Source organism: Naegleria gruberi, assembly GCF_000004985.1.
Source record: "Naegleria gruberi genomic scaffold NAEGRscaffold_158, whole genome shotgun sequence".
Classification (NCBI taxonomy): domain Eukaryota; phylum Heterolobosea; class Eutetramitea; order Acrasida; family Naegleriidae; genus Naegleria; species Naegleria gruberi.
In genome coordinates, this window is record NW_003163177.1 from 3,635 (window position 1) to 13,492 (window position 9,858).

The 9,858-nt window shown below is 35.5% G+C and overlaps 3 protein-coding genes across 3 annotated transcripts; 1 reads left to right on the forward strand and 2 right to left on the reverse strand.

The window, feature by feature from the left end:
• Window positions 1–64: 64 nt before the first annotated feature.
• Window positions 65–5,182, forward strand: NAEGRDRAFT_76453 (uncharacterized protein; the record flags this gene model as incomplete). The annotated part of the gene is made up of 1 exon (XM_002668585.1): window positions 65–5,182. One exon carries the CDS (start codon window positions 65–67, stop codon window positions 5,180–5,182), a length of 5,118 nt encoding a protein of 1,705 aa, XP_002668631.1.
• Window positions 5,183–5,392: 210 nt separating this feature from the next.
• NAEGRDRAFT_76454 (uncharacterized protein) lies at window positions 5,393–6,280 on the reverse strand (the record flags this gene model as incomplete). The annotated part of the gene is made up of 1 exon (XM_002668586.1): window positions 5,393–6,280. The coding sequence occupies one exon, from the start codon at window positions 6,278–6,280 to the stop codon at window positions 5,393–5,395; it is 888 nt and encodes a 295-aa protein (XP_002668632.1).
• Window positions 6,281–6,777: 497 nt separating this feature from the next.
• On the reverse strand, window positions 6,778–7,188 carry NAEGRDRAFT_76455 (uncharacterized protein; the record flags this gene model as incomplete). The annotated part of the gene is made up of 1 exon (XM_002668587.1): window positions 6,778–7,188. The coding sequence occupies one exon, from the start codon at window positions 7,186–7,188 to the stop codon at window positions 6,778–6,780; it is 411 nt and encodes a 136-aa protein (XP_002668633.1).
• Between the last annotated feature and the right edge of the window lie 2,670 nt (window positions 7,189–9,858).

Sequence of the window (9,858 nt, forward strand, 5' to 3'; positions counted from 1 at the left end):
TGAACTTCACTTATTGTAATGTACAACTGGTTACATAACTACTGATCTCTCTCAACCATGTTCAATGTGTAACTCTACCCTTAAACTAACTCTTGATCAAAATGGAAAATGTGTTTGTGATGCTAGCAATGGATACGTTGTTGGTGCAACAGGAGCTTGTGTCAAGTACACAGCCAAGTGTCCTATTGCATGTGGTTCCAATGGGGCCTGTCAATTGTTAACTCCAACAACTTCAGGATGTGTGTGTAAGAATGGTTTTATCACAACCAATGAAACTAAACCATGTTCATCTTGTCCTCAAGGAAAGATTAATTCTTCCTCTAAATGTGTATGTGATACAGTCAATGGATACACTATAAATGGTACTGGTTGTGGCTGTGATGCTTCTCGTGGATATATTGCTGGTTCTGATGGACTTTGTTCTTGCAATGCAAATCTCAATTTGGTTACCTATGGTTCATCATGTGTCTGTAAGCTTAACTATCATTTAGTTAATGGATCTTGTGTTTTAATTCCTCCAGCTTGTTATGGTAGTTCGAGTTGTGGAATCCATGGACAATGTATGTATGAGGATGTAAATAACACTGCCCGTACAATCTGTCAATGTGACACTGGATACACCACTGCCTCTTACAGTACCTCTCTTTGTGTAGACTGTGCTAGAGATTATCGTATGGATAAAAATTATATCTGTAAAAAGAGCTGTGTGCTCGATGGTTACAATGATGATTGTACTACCTATGTTCCTGCTGATATTTGTGCTTATACAAATCCCCAAACAATTCCATTCTGTGGATTTAATATTTACAGGGTAAGACAAAGAAGATTTTTAAGGCAGAATTATACAGGTGAACTTGTTTATATTGGAAGGGACATGGTTAAAGATTTGGACAAATCAATGATTTATTATGATACATTGGCTAAAAACAAAACCAGAGATGCCATGCTTGAACTTGCCAAAGCAGGAGTAGTTTGTGACAGCAAATGTAAAGAACATTTGACTGTCCTGTATTGTAAATCATTGGTACCTATGTGTGATGGAACCGATGCTCCAATAGAAAGAACATTTTGTAAGCAAACTTGTATTGACATTTGGTCCCAAAAGTTAAATTACACTGTTAATTTGGAATCAAAGTGTGAAGGATTGTCAGTAGAAGATTCTTGTGACTCGCGTCCATATATCAACCCTTCAACTCAATGCTTTGGTGTTCACTATTTAAATTCATCTGTTTGTTCAGGAAGGGGTCAATGCATTCAAAAAGATACTTGTAATTGTAATAATGGATATGGAGGAAAAAATTGTGAACAATTCGTTTGTTTTATTTATAAGGATACCGATATACCAGTTTGTAATTATCGTGGAAAGTGCGTTGGACCACACACTTGTGCCTGTAATGGTCCTTGGACTGGAAGTGATTGTCAGATACCTCTCTGTAATCGTAAAACTGAAAAACAAGGCGGTTGCAATTTCAATGGAGTTTGTAAGCTTATTCTTGGAAGTCCATCTTGTATCTGTGCTTCAAGTGGTAATTGGGCTAAATCAGATGTTTCTTGCTCTGTTTGTGCAACTGGATGGGGAGGACCTGGTTGTAATGTTCCAGTTTGTAATGGGGTTATATCAACAAGTCCAGATGTTTGTGGTGGAAGAGGTGGATGTGATTCGATTCGTCTTGCACAACCATCTTGTACTTGTTTGAAAGGATATGAAGGAAACAATTGCCAAAACTTTAAGTGTAATGAAATTGATAGAAATAGCACTTCTGTGTGTTCTGGACGTGGTACTTGTGCTGGCTTAAACACTTGTGTTTGTAAGGGTAATTTCGACCCAGCTAAATTCTGTTCTGAATGTACACCGGCCTATAATGGAACTGATTGTACTGAAAGAGTTTGTACTGAAGCAGGTACTTGTAATGGTAATGGTATTTGTAATTCAAATGGAAAATGTGACTGTACTGGAAATTGGGTTGGTCAATTTTGTGACAAATGTTTACCTGGATTTGTTGGTTCTTCATGTAATATTAAATGTGATTGTAATGGAAGAGGAAGTTGTAACAATGATGGATCATGTATCTGTTCTGAAAATGCAGAAGGTACCAAATGTGAAACTTGTAAAACAGGATGGTATGGTGATAAGTGTGATTTCTCAATTGATGCTTCTTCATTTGGATTTTCATCAAATGGTGACTCCATCTCAGGAACAGTTTATTCTTCTCTCAAGAGAAAGTTTGATTGTTCTGAACTAATTTTGGAATCTTCAAAGCTAGGTAAAGGAGCAGTGTGCGTTGTTAATAGTGATTCAAACTTGATGACCATTTCTCTTGGAAGAAATGCTTCAATTGTCCTTGATGAGGTTCTTACATTCAAGTCATACTTTAATTCTTCATCAACTGTTTCTGTAACATTTGCTGAAAGAGATTATATACCAACAAATCCTTCCATCTCTGTCACTACTGATAAGACAACAATTTCAAGAGCTTGTGGTTTCGTCTATTTGGATGCCTCTGGCTCCACATCAACAGATCGTAGAACATTGCAATTCTCTTGGAGTGTTCAGTCTGCACCTTCTCCACTTAATGGTCTTACTTTAACTAGTTTAATTACTAATCAACAAGGGTCTTCAGGAGTCACTATTAATTCAAACAGTCTTGGTGTTGGCAGTTATTCTGTTACAGCAACCATCACAAGTCCATTTTCTGGTTTAAGTGCTTCTTCAACTGTCTCATTCCTGGTTACTGATTTGACAGCTCCTATCGTTTCAATTAAGGAGGGCTCTGAAAGTACAATGACTATTGGAAAGATTTATTCAATCAATCCAAAGATTACATTCCCAAGCTGTTATGGTGGAAATGGACCATTTACGTTTACATATGCTTTGGATGTTAGAAATGTCATTCCAGTAGTTGTTAAACAAAAGTATAATATTCTCGTCTTCAGTGAAGATTATACCAAGATTACTGAACCAGGCGATTATTACTTCACTTTCACTGTTTCTCAAGCTGGAGCATCAAGTGTGACAGTTCCATTTAAGGTAACTGCTAAGGCACTTCCTTTGAGCGTTGGATTCAATATTGGTGATAGAACTCAATCTGTGGAAACTGAAGTTTCGTTCACCGTTTCCAAGTCTGACCCAAGTAATCCTTCAGATAATTCTGGAACAGTTGTCTTGTCATGTTTGGATCTTGACAATAGTGCAGATTGTAGCGGATTTACCTCTGGTGAAGCAAATATTGACCAAACTACTTTGAAATTCTCTAAATTTATGGTTCCCGGCCCATATCTCTTCACTGCTACATTTACAAAGGGTTCAAGAAGTAGCTCTGCAAGTATTAAAGTGACTGTTATTGATCAACCAAAGGACACTGTCATTAGAGTGTCTATTGCTGCTCCTCCAAATACTGACTTGACAGCTGTTGATCCATCTTCTGATTTCATATTACAAGCTTATTCATCAGATGTTCTGTCAACTGACAGAGTTTACACATGGTCATCACCTGACCTTGATATGTCTGGAATTGTTACCAGTAACAAGTACATTCTTCTTCCAAAGATCTTACTTGTTCCAGGTACTTTCCATATTATTAACCTTAATGTAGTAGATGATCAAAGATCTGGTGAAGCAACTATTTCATTTACAATCAACTCTCCACCAACAGTTGGTATTTTGGAAGTTTCTCCTGCTACAGGTGTTGCTTTACAAGACGATTTCCAAATCAAGTGTGGTAATGGTTGGTATGATACTCAACTTCCTTTGATGTATGAATTCAAATACAGAGTGGTAGGAGATTCAACTTGGAAGGTTTTGTCAGAAATGTCTGAAAAGAAATCAATCACTTCTCAATTACCAGCTGGTAAAATTGAAATCAAGACAATTGTTTATGATTCTCTTTCTGCCTCCTCTGAAACTACAACTCTTGTTACTGTTACTGTCCCTTCCCTTAGTGAAGCCATTGCTGCTTTGAATGTTTCTCAAATGGGTACAGTTTCAGTTGCTTCAGTTTCATCTGCATTGAGTTTAGTAAGTGAAATTACTGTTTCCACTCCAGAACAAAAACAAGCCCTAGCACAAGCTAATAAGGCTCTTGTAGACAAATTCTTTGAACAACAAGACGTACAATCTCAAATCGTTTCTGAAACTTCTCAATCTGCCAGTTCAAAAGTTTCTGTTATTTCTTCCATTAGTAATTGTTTAGGAAACTTCCCAGATGAAACCATTTCCAAGGTTATTGATCAGTTCTCTTCAACTATCTCATCAGCTTCTTCTTCATCTAATGTTAATATGAAGACAGATGATATTCAAAACTCCAAGGAAGCTGCTTTGAACCTCAAGAGCTATGTTTCAAATGCCATTTCAAAGAGAGCAGTAACTACTCTTACTGTCAAGGATTTGGCAAAGATTGATGGCATCTATAGCAATATTGTTAATGTCGAACTTAAGAGTGCAGTTGCTGATATGCCAGCTGTCAGAAGTACTGGTGTTGATTCATCTATTTATGCCAGACTTGTCAGTATTTCAACCCTTAGTGGTTTGTCTGGTTTTGTTGATGATACAAGCTTTTCTTCATCCTATTTTGAAATGAAGAATGTTTTCAGCTCTATGAAGAGATTTGAAAATGTTGACAGTGTTAAAATTGTCACAAAGGTTTACAAGTTGACCAACTCAACATTGAAAGCAATCAGTAAGGTGATTGACTTTGTCATTACTGAAAATGATAACAACCTTTCCTTTGCATCTGAAAATATCACTCTTGCCACAATCAAGATTGAAAAAGTCAAAACAGCAAGAACCTCATTCACACAAACACAAATTTCATGTTATTCAGTTCAAAACAATGTCTATTCCATCTCGCCAAATTGTAAAGTTGTTAGCACCAATAGTGCAACTGCAGATATTTCTGTTACTAACACTGGTTCCTATGTTGTTGCTGAAGTCACTGTGGACAGCCCAATTACTCCAACAAATTCCACGCCGAAACCAACAGAATCGAATAATAATAACATTGTCACTCCAATTCCTGGTGTTAATCAATCAGACTCCAACTTGTATTACATCATTTTTGTTCTGGCCATAATACCTATTGTGTTATTGATAATTGTTGGTATATTGGTTTGTATTTGTTGTATGATCAAGAAGAAGAAGAAAAGACCAAGCCCAGGTCCAAGAGATATCGAACTAACTGCTTAATAAATTATCTTTTTCATTAACCACCCAAGTCTACCAATAATTTACTTGAAATACTTATTTTAGTTAAAAAAGTTATGAAGAATAGAATCTGCATGGCATAGATTAGAGGTAAGCTCTCGAAGCAGTTTCATAGTACGAGTGATAATACTCTTTTACATTTCGATTTGCATTGTCCTTATGATTTTGAAATTGAAAATTGATAGAAAAATCTCATGTAACTCTGTAAACCTTGATTCTATTATTTCCAGTATCAACAATAAACAAACGAGATGACCCGTAGCAGAATGCAATTCCAGAAGGATATTTCAATGAATTTTCATGGTTTCCAAAGCTACCAATGCAAGTAGAACCAGAAAAGGGATTGTTAGGATGAAATTTTGAAATTCTATGTGAATCCCACTCTGTAAGAAATATATCACCAGTTGACTTGTCCACAAAAACAGAGTTTGGTGCTTGAAATTCTCCCTTATCATTCCCAATACTTCCAAAGCTACTAATAAATTCTCCATTAGATTTCAGTATCTGTATGCGATTATTTCCACTGTCAGAAATAATGATATTCCCAGCACTGTCAATGTCAATATCTCTTGGGAATGAGAATTGACCATATTCCTTTCCCATAGATCCAATCGATTTCAGTAATTCACCACCTGGAGAAAAAACTACAATTCTATGTTTAAACCAATCACAAACATAGATATTTCCCTCATAGTCAACCACAACACCTGTTGGAGAATCCATTACATTCTTTGTTGTAACTCCTCCCCATCTCCATATCTCATTTCCATTAAAATCATATTTACAAATCAATGAATCTCGAGTGAAACTAATAATTAAAGTGTGATCCCAATGAACTGTCACTGCATTTGGTTTGAATGGTGTCGTAAACATGTACTTGAATGTCAGAGTTGACTCATCAAAAACCTGAATACGTCTATTATCTGTATCCACAACAAATATTAATTGATTTTTGAAATCAATAGCCACATCAGATGGATTCTTGAATTGACCATTCTGAGAACCATAACTTCCAATGCATCCAATCAATTCAAACTCGGACTGGCTCGTTTTCATTCCCGAACAACCATTCACAGTCATCAATGTTGATGTTGTTTGATACTGACTATTATGATGACCATTAAAATTATGAAAATAGGACAGTGATGAATTCTTCTTAATTTCATATTGTTATTATTATTATTATCAATCATATAATTGTCATTGTTACTCATCGGAGTAGTTTCTATCAATGTTGTATGATGATCATGATCCATCAGTGCACTACTATTAAAATTACTATTATTATTGTTGTTATTGTGATTATGATTGGGTAGAGATGAAGTCATCATCATCAACCTTCCATCAGAATCATAATGATGTGATGGTTGTGATGTTGGTGGTACCTCCGAAGCACAATCATCAAAGGATCGTTTCATTCGGTTTTTTTGTTTGTTGTATTGATGCATTTCGAACTTGCTACTTCGGAACAGATAATCTATTGTAAACTCAAGCCCAATATTTGATCATTACATTCAACATGTTGCAATTGAGCCATATTCTATTGAGCTTGCATTAAAACGTTGACACATATTTATTCAATGTTTTCTTCCCTTCTTAGTACTACCTCCCACTTTCTTACTTGTAGTAGAGCCACTAGATGTTTGTGCCTTACTCTTTCCCTCATATACAGCATTCTTGAACTTGTCAAAATACTTAAAATTGGTAACATCTGAGAGAATGGCCTTTGAACGTTGGAGAACATTCTGTCCTTTTGTTGGAGCATAGTTGCCACCACTACTTGGAGTTGATGCAGAGGAGAGATTATCATGTGAAGATAATAATCTTGTTGGGGATGTTGAATTGTTAACACTTTGTTGCTCAGTAGAGAATTCTGTACAATTGGTATTAGGAGATCTATTCGAAACACAGGATTCTGTGGAAATGTGTGAATCAGTGCTCTCTGGTGGCTTGTAATAAAGTAGTGCAAAATAGATTTTCTCCTTCATTATTTTGGAGTCGAATATTGGTTTGACTCGTTGAAGCTTGGAACTAAAATCATCCTCTGCGGAGAAATACTCAAACTCTTCATTAAGATTATTTTCTTCACTTGAAATAAGGCCATTATCAGCAATACTACCCTTAGACTCGTCACTAGGAGTTTCTTCAGTTGAAGCAACACTACCAGATTTTCCATTATCCGAAAGCGAATGATCATCAACAGTGCAACATTTTTCTTTTTCATAACTCTTTCTTACTGAAGGAAATTTAGCACATTCTTTTGGTTCATATTTAGAAAAAGAAAGAGAAGCAATTTTAATTCCTTTCACCCAATAGAACACCAAAACAGATAACAAATATTCGTAGATTAAGGTGCAAATGTAATTCTCTTCTCTCTTTCTTGTTACTAGCTGTACATGAAGAATAGCAGAACCATCCAGACACCACACTAAAGTGCAATCCCTTATCTTCAGCCATTTCCTTTAAAATCGGTTTTTTTGGTTCATCATTATCGGTTTCATCGATAATAAGTTCTAGGTTGCATGTAAGAAAGCCATGTTTCATTTTTTTTGTCTGTTTACCTCAATATGAGAAGGATTGAACAAGGAACAAACATTTACTATTCAGTATTGTAGACACTAAGGTTTAGTTTTCATCCAAATTCCACAAAAAATATTGAAATAGTAATAATTATGAAACTCTTAATAAAACAGAAGAATGAAAAAGACTACAGCACCACAGGTTCCCAAGTTGTCTCCAATCTCAGTACTGATGTGGCTCGACGATGCTTAACTTCTCAAATCGGACGGGATGAGGTGCATGAATCGTGATATGGCCGTAGCCATCAATTACCTTAAAAGTCTAATGATACAGCCAATCTGTCTTTAACCCGAATGGGCTATGACTAACAATGTCGGACAAATTCATAATGGATTGAAAATGATACCTTACCACAAACAAAGTATTGAATACGGCAATTGTTTCGAAACTTTGAATTTTGCTGTATTACTCCTCATTCTTCCTCTCAGTAATAAAGGTAGTAAATTGATGCAGCTTTCTTTCATTAAAAGATAAGCCAGGTTTCCTCAGTCCTCTGCAAGATGATGAGAATTTTACAATTTCCTCAGTAAAACCTACAACCATTATTCTGTCAAACACCCAACGGGTCGCTTTGACACTTGAATATCCCCTCACCTACCCTGGATCTCATCCATGTTGGCCTGTTGAGTGCAGATAATCAATCTCGTATACCACTATTTCTTAACTTGAACTCTAACTAAAATTCCTACAACAGCGTATCAAAAGAATTTAAATACTTACCGAAATTGGGTGGTGTGTAGTTTACAATAAACCTCTAGTGAGTGGGGCACAAGACTTTCCAATTCATAAATTGTCTGAGAAATTATTTCAATTGTTAATTTTGGACGGGAAGCCTGCCAGGAATATGGCGACTATCCCGCTACAGTCTTGGACTGTATGAACAGTGAAGGCAACTAATCTATTGATTGTTGGTTCAGTAAGTTATTGTTTAGAAAAACTTGCAACGTGACCATATATTTATCACATTTGAATTTTATCTACTTAGAAAGAGAAACTTGTGGTTGATCAATAAACCTTCAAATTTCGAATTTGAGTCTTCAAATATATTGTTTCGTATTGGCAAGTATAAATGTAATTCAAGACAGTGCAATGAATTTTGTTATAGTGCTTGATCATTAGAATTGTGAATTGGTATAAGGAAAGGTTTGATCGTTTCTCTAGTTAATTTTATTTTCTATTAGTTGATAAAAAGAATAAGGTACCAATCTGCATGTTCACAAATCCCCCATTCACAAACCATGGCTGGTAAGGAATGCAGCAATCATCTATGAACGAGGAAACCTACAACGAAGCATGTTTCCAGTTCGATATCATGCTCAAGATATGTGACTACAGAGTCTTCATCTTGGTTAACCTCAAAGGTCAGATTGACTCAAAAAAGTCGAGTTTATGTATTCCTACAGAAAAGATCCTGTAGAAGTACAGTCAATGGTTTTATCAAGTTTCATTTGTGAGGTTTGTGATATTGGTTTTGAATGTGTGAAAAGTGGAATTAGAAAATTGTGGTACGTTTAATGTGTGAAAAATATATAAATAGGATTCAAGAAAATAATTGCATGAGTTATTTTCTTTAAATCATTGAGGTGGAAAGAGCATTTTCAATAGTTCCATGATGGCTCTTCTTCAAGATCGTAATACCATGGTTTTTAAGAATTTCCTTCAACTCGGTATTTATATCCACTTGTATTTGAGCAAATAATCCAGAACTGTTGTAAATTTTTGTCTTGACAAAGTAAGTTGGAGGCAAACTTCCCTTTTTTCGATTCCTATTTTCTCAAAAGTTTTCTAATTGGTGTTTATGGAGAAAGAACATGAAGTTGCATCATCATAACCACTGTTTCAAACAAAATCAATCAATTTACTGTAAACTTCAGAGTGCCACTTCCAGGTGTCTCAAGAAAACATTGAACCTTGTCAAAGCAAACAAAATCTTTCGTTTCCACACACAAAACATGATTTAGTCCATTTTTGCCCATATCGGAATTCACAACGTGATTAAAAAAACTTTAAATTCGCAAACACAACTATTTGCCTTCAGATAAAAGAAAAAGAAACCAACAACAATTATTAGAACATTT